Here is a 14,436-nt window from a genome sequence, read left to right on the forward strand (position 1 = left end):
TCTAGTTTCATTCTTTTACAAGTGGTTGACCAGATTTCCCAGCACCACTTGTTAAAGAGATTGTCTTTTCTCCATTGTATATTCTTGCCTTCTTTGTCAAAGATAAGGTGTCCATATGTGCGTGGATTTATCTCTGGGCTTTCTATTTTGTTCCATTGATCTATATTTCTGTCTTTGTGCCAGTACCATACTGTCTTGATAACTGTGGCTTTGTAGTAGAGCCTGGAGTCAGGTAGGTTGATTCCTCCAGTTCCATTCTTCTTTCTCAAGATCACTTTGGCTATTCGAGGTTTTTTGTATTTCCATACAAATTGTGAAATTATTTGTTTTAGCTCTGTGAAGAATACCTTTGGTAGCTTGATAGGGATTGCATTGAATCTATGAATTGCTTTGGGTAGTATACTCATTTTCACTATATTGATTCTTCCAATCCATGAACATGGTATATTTCTCCATCTATTAGTGTCCTCTTTGATTTCTTTCACCAGTGTTTTTTAGTTTTCTATATATAGGTCTTTAGTTTCTTTAGGTAGATATATTCCTAAGTATTTTATTCTTTCCGTTGCAATGGTGAATGGAATTGTTTCCTTAATTTCTCTTTCTGTTTTCTCATTATTAGTGTATAGGAATGCAAGGGATTTCTGTGTGTTGATTTTATATCCTGCAACTTTACTATAATCATTGATTAGTTCTAGTAATTTTCTGGTGGAGTCTTTAGGGTTTTCTATGTAGAGGATCATGTCATCTGCAAATAGTGAGAGTTTTACTTCTTCTTTTCCAGTTTGGATTCCTTTTATTTCTTTTGCTGCTCTGATTGCTGTGGCCAAAACTTCCAAAACTATGTTGAATAGTAATGGTGAAAGTGGGCACCCTTGTCTTGTTCCTGACTTTAGAGGAAATGCTTTCAATTTTTCACCATTGAGGATAATGTTTGCTGTGGGTTTGTCATATATAGCTTTTATTATGTTGAGGTATGTTCCTTCTATTCCTGCTTTCTGGAGAGTTTTTATCATAAATGGATATTGAATTTTGTCAAAGGCTTTCTCTGCCTCTATTGAGATACTCATATGGTTTTTATTTTTCAATTTGTTAATGTGGTGTATTACATTGATTGATTTGCAGATATTGAAGAATCCTTGCATCCCTGGGATAAAGCCCACTTGGTCATGGTGTATGATCTTTTTAATGTGTTGTTGGATTCTGATTGCTAGAATTTTGTTAAGGATAAAATTTAAAAGACTGAAAATTCCAACTGTTGACAAGGATCCAGAATGCTGGACCTCTTACACCCTGCTGGTGGGAATGTGAATTGTTACAAATACTGCAGAAACTTTAGCACTTTGTTCAGAAGTTAGACACACACCTATCAAGTGTCCAGACATGCTACTCTTAGATATTTACACAAGACAAATTTGAATATATGTCCACACAATGACTTGAGCATAAATACTCAGAGAAGCTTTATTCCTTGTTGACAAAAAGTGGAAACAAATTGTTGATGTGCATGTGAAAGTATGAACACATTGTAGCGTCCATACAATAGAATAATATCCAGCAAGTAAGGTCTATTATTCTAATACATGTGACAGCAGGAATGAAACTGAAAATCGTTATACTGAATGAAAGTAGCCAGAAACATATTAGCTGATTCTACTTAACTAAAGCTCTAAAAATGCAAAACAGCATAGAGTGACAAAAAGCAGATTACTTGTTGACCTGGACTGGGAACATAGGGATATATGGATACAAAGAAGCATGAGAAATCCTTTTTCAAAATATAAATACTCTGAATCTTGTCTGTTGTGGTGGTTTCATGAAAAAAAAAATATATATATATATAGCTATAATATCAAATTATATGCATTAATCAGATTTAGTTCATTAGAGATCTCAATATAGTTTATCTTTTAATGAAGGATATGGTAAACAACTTTATGTCAGTGAACTTGACATTTTAGTTAAAATGAGCAAATTCCTTGAAAACACAGCTTATCACAACTGACATAATAAAGTCTGAGTGACAGAGGAACCAGAGATCAAATTGCCAACATCCATTGGATCATAGAAAAAGCAAGAGGGTTCCAGAAAAACCTCTACTTCTGCTTTATTGACTACGCCAAAGACATTCACTGTGTGGATCACAAAAAAAAAAAAAAAAAAAAAAACTGTGGAAAATTCTTAAAGAGATGGGAATACCAGACCACCTTACCTGCCTCCTGAGAAATCTGTATGTAGATCAGGAAGCAACAGATAGAACTGGACATGGAACAATGGACTGGTTCCTAATTGGAGGAGTATGTCAAGGCTGTACTGTCACCCTGCTTATTTAACTTATATGCAGAGTACATCATGCATAATGCCAGGCTGGATGAAGCACAAGCTGGAATCAAGATTGCTGGGGAAAATATCAGTAACCTCAGATATGCAGATGACACCACCCTTATAGCAGAAAGTGAAGAAGAACTAAAGAGCCTCTTGATGAAAGTGAAAGAGAAGAGTGAATAAGCTGGCTTAAAACTCATTATTCAAAAAACTAAGATCATGATATCCAGTCCCATCACTTTATGACAAATAGATGGGGAAACAGTGACTGACTGTATTTTCTTGGGCTCCAAAATCACTGCAGATGGTGACTGCAGGCTTGAAATTAAAAAATACTTGGTCCTTTGAAGAAAAGCTATGACCAACCTAGACAGCATACTAAAAAGCAGAGACGTTACTTTGCCAACAAAGGTCCGTCTAGTCCAAGCTATGGTTTTTCTGGTAGTCTTGTATGAATGTAAGAGTTGAACCATAAAGAAAGCTGAATACTGAAGAATTGATGCTTTTGAACTGTGGTGTTGGAGAAGACACTTGAGAGTCCCTTGGACTGCAAGGAGATCAAACCAGTCAATGCTGAAGGAAATCAGTCCTGAATATTCATTGGAAGGTCTGATGTTGAAGCTGAAGCTTCACTATTTTGGCCACCTGATGTGAAGAACTGACTCACTGGGAAAACACCTGATGCTGGGAAAGATTGAAGGTGGGAGGAGAAGGGGACTACAGAGGATGAGATGGTTGGATGGCATCACTGACTCAATGGACATGAGTTTGAGCAAGCTCTGGGGGTTGATGATGGACAGAGAAGCCTGGGGTGCCTCAGTCCATGGGGTTGGAAAGAGTCAGACACAACTGAGTGACTGAACTGAGCTGAACAGAATAGCCCTTTATCTATTAAAATAGTTTAATTGATTATTAAAACACTTTTCACAGAAAAACTCCAGGGTTAGATAGTTTTACTGATGAATAAAAGGATGTTTAAGGCAGAAATAATATCATCTGACCCAAATAATATATCTGAGAAAAGAAGCCTGTCATCAAAATGTGAAAAAGATCCTACAACAAAAATTAGTCTGATATGCCTATGAACAGGCATATGAAAAATATTCTTAGCAAAATTTTACTAAATTGAATTTTCATGTTAAGTCGCTTCAGTCATGTCCACCTCTTTGTGACCCTATGCCTGTAGCCCACCAGGCTCCTCTGTCCCTGGGATTCTCCAGGCAGGAATACTAGAGTGGGTTGCCATGACCTTCTCCAGGGGATCTTTCCAACCCAAGGATTGAACGTGCATCTCCTCAGTCTCCTGCATTGGCAGGTGGGTTCTTTACCACTCGCACCATCTGGGAAGACCAATTGGTGATATATAAAAAGGATAAGACATTAGGTCTAAGTGCTGATTATTCCAGGATTGCAAATTTGGTTCAGAATTCCAAGTCAGTGACTATAGTTTACTATATGTGTTCTCAAACTACCACATACTAAGTCACTTCAGTTGTGTCTGACTCTTTGTGACCCTATGGACCATAGCCCGTCAGGCTCCTCTGTCCATGAGATTCTCCAGGCCAGAATACAGAATGGGTTACCATTTCCTCCTTCATGGGCTATTCGCTACCCAGGGATCTAACCCACATCTTGCGTCTTCTGCACTGGTAGGTGGGTTCTTTACCACTAGCAGCACCTGGGAAGCCCCTAACTACCACAGAGTTAAAAATAAATAATACAAGATGTCTGGGGAAGCATCAAATATTTTAAAATGAAGTACCACGGCTCTAAATAATTCATGGGTCAAAGAAGAAATCATGGGAGAAATTAGAAAATGTTTTTTTAACCTAAATTATAAATTTGAAAATAAAACTGATAATTTTATATAAAGGAGTTAAAAGTGTTCTAGGAAGAAACAATTCGTCTTTTGTGTGTATATAAGAAAATAAGAAAGGTCTAGAATTAATTATATAAATTGCAATCTTAAACTGAGAAAATGATTAAGCCAAAAATCAGGGAGATTAAAAAGATGAGTAGAATAATATATATTTGTAAATTTTAATGTAATCAGTAGCAATGTGTGTGTGTGTGTGTGTGTGTAAACAATGTAAATTTTCAAGATAATAGAGGACAGTAGGAAAGCATTAAATCTGGTTGATCCAAGAGATGCTTTGAAAGAAGAAAAATGCAGAAAGATGAGAAAAGAAAGAATGATGAATAGAAAACGTTAGCAATTCTCATTTATATCTTATCTTTTTAACATTATTCACCCCTTCTAGGATAATGGAGAACCAGTTTTACAATCAAACAAGAAATATAGTGCAAAAGACTCATTTTACAAGTCCTCTACACAAAAGTAAGCATTTTTTCCCCAATAGAATTTGATTTAAAAATATATTTCTATTTATTTTTTCTTTAATAACACATCTCCTTCCTGTGCACAATATTCAGGGTCCTGCGAGGACTTCAAAGAACTTCAGACACAATTCTTTACTTACTTACGTTGATTGCTAAAATAAACAGTTCAACAGAGAAAAACCTACATTTAATAGAAAAATAAAACCAGAACAGAAAGGAAATGGTCAGAGAGAGAGGATGAGATAAGGGTACAGCATCATAGAAAAGGAGAGCAGAGAAGTTTGAAGGAGAGAATCAAAGTATCTGTTATATGTCTACGCCCCAGGCTGAGATTCTCCAGTGAGTACTCACTCTAAAGGGAGATGGACGCTAAACCACAAGCCTAATAGGTAGACAGATCATATCTTAGAAGGTAATAAGTCAATGCAAAAATGAGAAAAAAAAGTAAAACATGATAAGATCAGGAGTGCCTGGAGGTCTGGGTGGGCCTCCTTGCACAGTGAGATTTGAGCAGAAACTTGGAGGAGATGAGGGGATGTGCAGATGTCTGGAGGGACTGTTTTCCAGTCAAAGGGATTACAGAGTAACAGCCCCATGTCAGACATGTGACTGAGGTGTCTATCAAGGAAGAACAAAGGCCAGGGTCTGCAGCAGAGTAAGGGGGCAGTAGTAGAAGAAGTCAGGAAGTGCCAGAACCCAGATCTCATGGGGCACACTAAGAAACTGTAAATAGTAGGGCACTGGCAGTGAAGTGGCCAGATCGGGTGTGTATATCAACAGTCATGGTGGCTGTTGGATTCAGAGTGGACTGAGTGAGAGAATAAGCTGGCAGACCAGTTAGAAGGCTGCCACTGTCATCTAGGTCAGAGGTAATAGCAGGTAGGAGGAGTTCAGTAGGAAGTTTTAACAGTTATTGGCCTCTGGATACATTTTGAAAGCAGAGCCAACACAATTTCCAGGCTGGAGAGTATGAGTCTGAAAGAAGGAGGCATGGAGAATGATTCCAAGGTTTTAGGTTCTGCAGCCGCATGGACTGAAGCTATTGCTTGTCACAGTGAAGGCAGGTAGAGAAGGTTTGGAGTGAAAGAAGAGAAGTCACTTTTAGACATGCTGAATATCAGAGTTGCTCATTAGGCATCCTAGTGGATATATCAACTGGGCTGTGGGTCTGCAGTCTGTGGGGAGAGGGCTGGGCTGGAGGAATACATCTGGTTGTCATGATTTATAGGCAGGGATGCCAAGCCACAGCATTGAATGAACCAAAGAAGAGCAGAGCTTGAGTCTTGGCATGTGTACATCAAGGAAAAGGAGAGAAGGAAGCCCGCAAAAGAGACCAAGAGGAGGCAACAGGTAGAGGAGGAAGAAGATGCAGAGATGGCTTTAGGGAGGAGGGGGATGAACTGCTTCACATCATGTGAATATAACTGACCCTTCAGAAGCCAGTAATCGAGATGGGAGTCCTAACTGACCATCAGTGGCTGAGTGACCTCAAGCAAACAAACTCAGTTCTCTAAGCCATAGTTTATTTATGTGTTAATGTTCTTCTTGTCCTGCTGCAGAGACCAAATGAAAAAAAAAAAAAAAAGTGTGTAACAGATTACCACAATGTATCAGCTTTAAATCATGCCCATTTATCATCTCACATTTCCATAAGATGAAAGTGCTGGCATGTCTACACTGTGTTCAATGCTCAGGGTTTCTCAGGCTGGAATCAAGACATCAGTGACAGTTGGGTTCTCATCTCCCAGGATCATTTGGATTGTTGGCAGAACTCAGCTTAGTGCAGCTGTGGGACTCACCGGTTTTGTTTAAGGATAACTGAAGAGTGTCTCCTGCTGTTTTCTTGCCTCTTTTAGGGCTCACCTGTTTAGGTTAGAACCACTTAGGATAAGCCACCTTTTGATCCACTCAGATTCAGCTGATTACAGACCTTAATTACATGTGTGCAATCCCTTTTGCTTAAAGCTCAACATTCAGAAAACAAAGATCATGGCATCTGGTCCCATCACTTCATGGGAAATAGATGGGGAAACAGTGGAAACAGTATCAGACTTTAATTTTGGGGGCTCCAAAATCACTGCAGATCGTGACTGCAGCCATGAAATTAAAAGACACTTACTCCTTGGAAGGAAAGTTATGACCAACCTGCTGCTGCTGCTGCTTCTAAGTCGCTTCAGTCATGTCCGACTCTGTGCGACCCCGTAGACGCCAGCCCACCAGGCTCCCACGTCCCTGGGATTCTCCAGGCAAGAACACTGGAGTGGGTTGCCATTTCCTTCTCCAATGCATGAAAGTGAAAAGTGAAAATGAAGTCGTTCAGTCGTGTCCAACTCTTAGCGACCCCATGGATTGCAGCCTACCAGGCTCCTCCATCCATGGGATTTTCCAGGTAAGAGTAATGGAGTGGGGTGCCATTGCCTTCTCCGTATGACCAACCTAGACAGCATATTAAAAAGCAGAGACATTACTTTGCCAACAAAGGTCCGTCTAGTCAAGGCTGGGGTTTTTCCAGTGGTCATGTATGGATGTGAGAGCTGGACTGTGAAGAAAGGTGAGCGTCGAAGAATTGATGCTTTTGAACTGTGGTGTTGGAGAAGGCTCTTGAGAGTCCCTTGGACTGCAAGGAGATCCAACCAGTCCATTCTGAAGGAGATCAGCCCTGGGTGTTCTTTGGAAGGAATGATGCTAAAGCTGAAACTCCAGTACTTTGGCCACCTCATGCGAAGAGTTGACTCATTGGAAAAGACTCTGATGCTGGGAGGGATTGGGGGCAGGAGGAGAAGGGGACGACAGAGGATGAGATGGCTGGATGGCATCACTGACTCGATGGACATGAGTCTGAGTGAACTCCGGGAGTTGGTGATGGACAGGGAGGCCTGGCTTGCTGCGATTCATGGGGTCGCAAAGAGTCGGATACGACTGAGCGACTAAACTGAACTGAATCCCTCTTGCCATATAAATTTGCCGTAGAAACTGTCATAGGAGTGGTACTTCTTACAGTCATTTGCTCTGCTCACACTAGTGGTTGTGCACAGTGTGTACACGAGGGGCAGGAGTCTTGAGGGACATCTTCTACTACAGAATGCGATATTGTTAGCAACCATACTAGTTGGATATGTATGTTTCACAAAATGTCATTATTTAATAATTTTATAGAGCTTATGAAATGGTTCCTTGGGACAAGATGCTACCACCAAAACTTGATCCAGAAGAAACAACAGTGGAAAAAGCCGCTGACCCTGTTTCACATTGTTTTATACTGAAAAGATATGAAGGATTGCCAGCAATAACACAGGTCAGTGATTAGGGATCTTAATTATTTGTGCACAATCCCTTTTACTTTATAGTTACATTTTTTTTGAAATAATGCATTTATTACTGAACCAAACTTTAAAGCACAATAATATTTATTTTATTGTTATGAAAAGAGCAAAGCAAATATATACATTTATGGAACTGAAACTTCCAAAATCATAAGTCATCAATAACCTCAAATGCATTCATACCTATATTGAAACTTTTCAAATTTCATTTAAAGACCACCTCTTTCTCAAAAGTTATTTTCAAATACTGTGTTTACTTTAAAAATTGCAAAAGAAGGAGTAAGTAATGAAGACAGAGATATGATTATGATTCCTCCAGAGAGCCTATGCTGAGAACAGTCCTTAAATCCAGAACTTAGCTCTGCGCTTTTTGAGGCAGAATGGGAAAATCCATGAATCATAAAGCTTTTGTGACAGACATACCCAATTATTGGTAGAGATGTTCATTGTTTTCATTTCTGACATCAAGAACTCATCTTGGGGGGTGGGGGAGTCATCACAGGGATTATTATATCCACATAAAAGCCAGGGTGCTTTCCTTAAAGGATGAATCACTCCATCTTACCACACTGATTAAAACCCATCACCTTCTAGAAGGTAAAACTCATTCTCCTTGCATGGCACATACCCAGGTCTCTGTTATTTGCCCATGACCTCCGTCTTATCCTCAGCTCTCTCCATCTCTTCCTCTAGCTTCTACTCCACCACTGACATCTCACCCTCCACATTGCACATCACATTCTGTGCTGAGCTGCTCTCAAATCTCCGAGTCCACCTGCTGCTTCCTCCAGCCTTGTCTTTTGCAGATAGTGGTCCGTTGCCTTCACCACTGTTTTCTCTGGGCTATATCTCGAGAACCATTCAGGTATTACTTTAGGCCTCACAGTTGCATGGGATGTCCTTGCTCTGTGCTTGCAAAACACCTTCTGCTTCCCTTGATTCCCTCATCTTTTGGGGGGAAATCTGAGCCCTGGAACCACCTTTCAGAATGAAGTTTTTAATATGTAAAATACACGGGACTATAAAAGAGATCAGCTATGTATTGAAATACAGTTCTAAACATGGACTCCTAAGACTGTCATGAGCTATAGGTTAAGAAGTCTAGATTATCTTGAAACACTTCAGCTTTTACAGTGAAAAAAATGATAATAAGAGGAGAAAATAAAGCATTAGTATAAAATCTCAGCATGTGATTTGCACACAGAAATTAAAACCAATTAAAGGACCAAAAATATGTCTGGATTCCTAACTATTAATATTTTTAAGGCTCTCTCAACTCCTTTAAAATATTTTATACCTTTTGAGAGCTGGTCTTTTATTACATATTCTTTGGTGTTGAACTATACTTGTGTCCAAAGTCCTTCACAGCAGGATAAGATTCAGAGTTCAGGCTCTGGGTGGGAGAGACTACCCTGAGGCTGAGGAGCCAAGAAAGCACCATCTTGAGACGAGAACTCAAGTCAGACCTTTCACAAGGGCTTCAGTCTGGAGGAGGTGGCTAACGAGGCAGAGTCCAGCTCCGGAAAACAGAGTTGACACTGAGGGCCTGAGGGCAAAGCAGAGAGCAGGAGCAGTTCCAGAGCAGCCTCTGAGTGGGTAACGATGCTCCAGCAGTGCCTCCACTAGGTGCCCTGGGCCCGTGCCTGTGATAGGAGGGACTGAGCTTGTGTACTAGGAATTACGGTACTTGAAACTTACATACCAGAAATCGCAGCAATTGAAATTTAAATACTAGAAATTACAGTCACTTTGCTAAATACTTGTCATTCATTTTGATGATTTTAGATGGTTGGTGAACTCTGGGACAGATTTCAAACAAGATCTTTCTTGGCCCCAGTCAAGCCAGTTAATTTGTAAGTTTTATCTCCTAATGTTCTCATCACTGTCACATATTTATCTTTAATCATCGGATGCTCTAGCCCATGGGTGAGGAGCACATCCTCTGGAGAGTATCCCAGAGGCCCTCAAGCTTCGTCCTTGTGGCTGGAGAGAGAACCCAAACCCCAGTGCGTGTTCCAGCTTTCTCTGGTTTTCCCTTAACCCTTCTTAAAGTGTAGACTATCAAATATACCACAACCACTTAAAAATAAGGAGTGTTTTTATATCATTTGATATGAAGATTTATAGTGTTGTAAAATACCTGGGCTTCAAGGGATTATAAATTATTTTCCATCAACTTTTGTATCTTATAGTTATTTTGTGTTCTGTTAACACTAAAAGCAATGACTTTATTACTAACCGTTCCACAAATATAATTTTATGCGTTTAGTCTAAAAATACTTGGTATTTCTGTCTTTGAAAATGTCACTGTTTTGGTTTTTTTTCTTCTAATTTTAACTCACAATCCAGCCATCACCTGTTTTTTTTTTAATTTAATTTTGAATATTTCCTATATAAAAATGTAAAATAGAAATATGATATAACCTATATATCTACTTCCCAGCTTTAGAAACAAACTATTACTAATACCCAGAACCCCCTATGTACTTCTCTCCAAGAAGATGTGCCTTCCTCAGGGATCACATTATTCTGGATTTGATGTTTCATATATTCCTGCACCCTTAAAACATATATGTTAAGACATATATGTTAACATATATGTCATACTAAGATATGAAATTGTGTTCCATATGTGGAGACTCAGTATAAGTGATATCAGATGTACAGTCATACAGCTTAACGTTTTTGTTCCTCATTGTGTTTGTGAGACCCACACATGCTGGCTTCTCTAGGTATTCACTTTCTCTGACATACAGTCTTCCAGTGAATGGATATACTGCCATTTAGTCATCCATTCTCGTAATTTAATTTTTTGTCTGATTTCTCTTGCAGTTGGAAACAATGTCCCTGCATCTTTATAAAGTATAAAGATATTTCTGGGCTTTATATATGCATCCTTACATCTATAATTGCTGCATCTAGAGATGTGAACTCCTTTATGTTCTTATCATTGCAGCATTATTCTCCAAATGAGTTTTGCCAGTGGACCAACCATCGACAATGCTTGAGTTCCCACTGCTGCATTCTGTAGCCTGCATTTGGAATTTCCAAATTTTAAACATCTAACTTTAAAAGTATAAAATTGTGTTTCGTTATAATTTTAATATTTCACAGTTACTAATATTTTTTTGTAAGTTGTCTTACTTGCATGCTCATGTGTATAAGTTACCTTTTCATATATTTTGCATCTGGGTTATTTGTCTTTTACTTTTTGATTGTAGAAAGTTTTATGTCTTTATTCTGGATAAAAATCCTTTATTGGTAATATGCATCAAGATATCTCCTTCTAGTCTGTGACTTTTCTATTTTGTGGTGCCCTTTGCTGAACTGAAGTTTTGAATTTTAATATGACTGAAGTCATCGATATTTCCCTCAGTATATTGTTATTTTCTGTGGAATTTTAAATAGATCTTTCCCTGTCCAGAAGTAATAAGGATATTATCCTTCTTTACTTTTTTCCTAAAACAATTAAAATTTTGCTGTTCACAATTATTTCTTTAAACCTTTTGAAATTGATTCTTACTTATGGCCTGAGCAAGGAACCTATTTCTCAGCAGGACTAGGCAGGTGTCCTGGCCCAGTTTAGTGAGTAGACTGCTGAGTAGTGGCCTGTTGGTTGCAGCCCATTAGTGGAGAGTCACAACCAGAATTTTTGTGAAAATTAAGTAGAATATAAAATATAAGAATGAATCACATGGAACCTTAAAGAGATAGTTTTATTTTGCAACAAATACTGTGGCCAGTTATGAAGAATAGTGTGAGACAGATAATGTATAAGAAAAATACATGTGCCCACAGTGAGATTATCCCATCTTTTGTTCCCTGTAATTTCATCACCTCAGTGGAAGGGTGTTAACCTTGTACATTTAATTTTATATTTACCTAATCCACAATTCGTTGTAAAGCAAAGTATGGGAGATTTTAGCCTTAGCAAAATCAGTAAGTTATTGAAAAATTTAAGTTATGGAAAAATAATATCAAAGTGACATTTTTCAAATATTTTAACAATTTTATCACTTCAATAGAGCCAACATAAATTTCCCTTTATAGAAGGATTTTTTATTATTATAAGAAAAAAGACTAATGAAGTGGAAACATGCAAAATCATAATCAAGTTTAAATGCTGAATCTGAAGTTGCAAATAATGACAATGTTGAGAAAAATAATTGAGTCTCATCAGCAAACAGATTTTATTGAGCCATATTCTAAAAATAATCTGTTAAGTTCTAATAAAGATTATTTAAAAGATGGTTTTAACATGTGTAAAGCACCCCAATAAAAATAATAGATTCTCATGTATAAATTGAATGGTAATAATGTAAATAATAGATTGAAACATTCAAAATTTAAGATCATTTAAACATAGCAAGCTGAAATAGTTGATAATCTCACTCAAACATCTTTTAAGAGAATAAAGATATAAATTATGGGTACTATTAATGTTATGTGAGAGCTAATGAAAAAACTTTTTTTTGCAGGAATTCGCTAGAGTTTCAGTTGTTGGGACTAGGTGCTTTCACTGCCATGGGCCCAGGTTCAATCCCTGATAGGGGAACTAAAATCTCACAAGGCATGTGGCATGGCCAAAAAAGGAAAAGAAAAGAAAAAAGTTTATAAACATTTTTTTTTATTTACATGTCATGTAGTGAAACAGCAAATAGCTCAACCAGTTTCTATGGATCCTTTGCATTTATTGTTTTAATGATGAATCATTTAATGAACTAAAAGCCATATATCTTACCAGTTCTGTCATGTCTCAGAACTCCTGAGGGTTCCACTCACCCTGGAACCTTTATCTAGCAAATGCTGCTCTCGTGAGCAACAAAAATCTATATATGAATGCCCATAACAGCTCTACTCATATCTTCAAAATCTGGAAACAACCAAGATTGCTTTCAAGAGGTGAATGGAAAACATCTAGTAGATGAAGATACTAGAGTAGAGCCATGTAGGGGAATACTATTCAGCAATGAAAGAGAACAAGCACAGCACACAGCTCACAAGTCAATTTTCAGTGCATTTTGTTCAGTGAAAGCAGCCAGACCCAAAAGCCTCATACTGCACAATTCCATTTATATGACACTCTAGAAAAGGCAAAACTACCAGGGTGGGAGTGGGTTGGTGGCTGCCAGGAATTGGAGGAGAGGGAAAGAGCTGCAGACAAAGAGCCTGTAAACTAACATTAGGGAGATGGGACAGTATGGTTCTGTGGTGCTGGCCACAGGACACTCTGTCACACCCACAGAACTGTATACCACAGAGAGCAAACTTTACTGAACACAAAGAAAGACATAGATTGATAGATACCATGATGGTGGGGAAATCTAGATTGGGATGCAGATGGTGACAAGTAAATCTGTGTTACAGACAAATGACATAACTACATTTAAGTGGATGGAGAAAATCAGGAGTGGTCTTAAATTTGAACCTTCATAATCTTGGAAACAGTGTTTGGACCAAAGACTGTAAGATTCAAGACAAAAAGAACTGTATATAAGTGCTATCTATACTCTATTTGGTAAATGTGTTTCTCACCAGAAATGGATTGGCAGTTTTAAAACTTCTTACATGTATGCTAGGTTTGAACAAAAAAGTAGGCCTTTGGTCGATAGCTAGAGTCAGGTTTCATACTGTCAGAGAGAAAAGGTTAAGATGAACCCTGTGGTGCTGTTTAGATTTGGGGACGTTCCAGGAAGCTTACGTTGACAGGCACACCCTCCTTTTGTTGTGCTTCACAGATACTGTGATTTTGCTTTTGATTTTTGGGTTTGTTCTTTTCTTGTTTCGTTTTTTTTTTACAAATTGAAGATTTGTGGGAACCTGGCATCAAGTGAGTCTTTTGGTGCCATTTTTCCAACAGCATTTGCTCACTTCGCATCTCTGTGACACATTTTTGTAATTCTCACAATATTCCAAACATTTTCATTATTATATTTGTAATGGTGATCTGTGATCAGTGATCTCTGTTAATAGTATGTCACGGTCTTCATAGACCGGGACCTGGGGTCTGGAGTCGACGAGAAGAAGGACACAGGGGACCCAAGTCTCGAGTGAAACAAGGGTACTTTATTTGCAGAAATTCATGCTTATACATCTTCATACAAGGCAGCTTTAGGCAGTAAAAAACAGAGCCAAGCAAATAACAGTCTTCAAGGGGCCAGAAGATATTCCATATCCTGAGTAAGAGGGGCATAACTGAATAGATTACCTTTAAGAAGGGAATCCAAGCAGGTGCTCTTTCTCATGATCTCAGTACTGAGAACTGCGTGCAGCTCTGCTCATTCCTTATCAGTTCCAGGAACTGATAAGGAATAGAGAGTCCTTGAGAAATGGCACACAGAGGAAGAAAATGACGTATTGGATCCCTTAAAGTTGAACATCCCCTGACAATTCCCCCTTTTTTATTTCTTCATAATTGGGGATGACTGTAGATACTTTTGTGAAAAAGGCC

At 38.4% G+C, this 14,436-nt stretch overlaps 1 protein-coding gene across 1 annotated transcript in view; it reads left to right on the top strand.

Annotated features, from left to right (window-relative positions):
• Nucleotides 1–14,436, top strand: part of LOC104981809 (chromosome unknown open reading frame, human C7orf72) — a 65,170-nt gene that overhangs the window by 27,234 nt on the left and 23,500 nt on the right. The window contains exons 3-5 of the mRNA XM_010831053.1: nt 4,584–4,660; nt 7,819–7,957; nt 9,771–9,838. Of these exons, the coding sequence (XP_010829355.1) occupies nt 4,584–4,660; nt 7,819–7,957; nt 9,771–9,838 (284 nt within the window). The remainder of the gene's footprint in view (nt 1–4,583; nt 4,661–7,818; nt 7,958–9,770; nt 9,839–14,436) is intronic.

Source organism: Bison bison, unplaced genomic scaffold (assembly GCF_000754665.1).
Source record: "Bison bison bison isolate TAMUID 2011002044 unplaced genomic scaffold, Bison_UMD1.0 scf7180017864522, whole genome shotgun sequence".
NCBI classification, from domain to species: domain Eukaryota; kingdom Metazoa; phylum Chordata; class Mammalia; order Artiodactyla; family Bovidae; genus Bison; species Bison bison.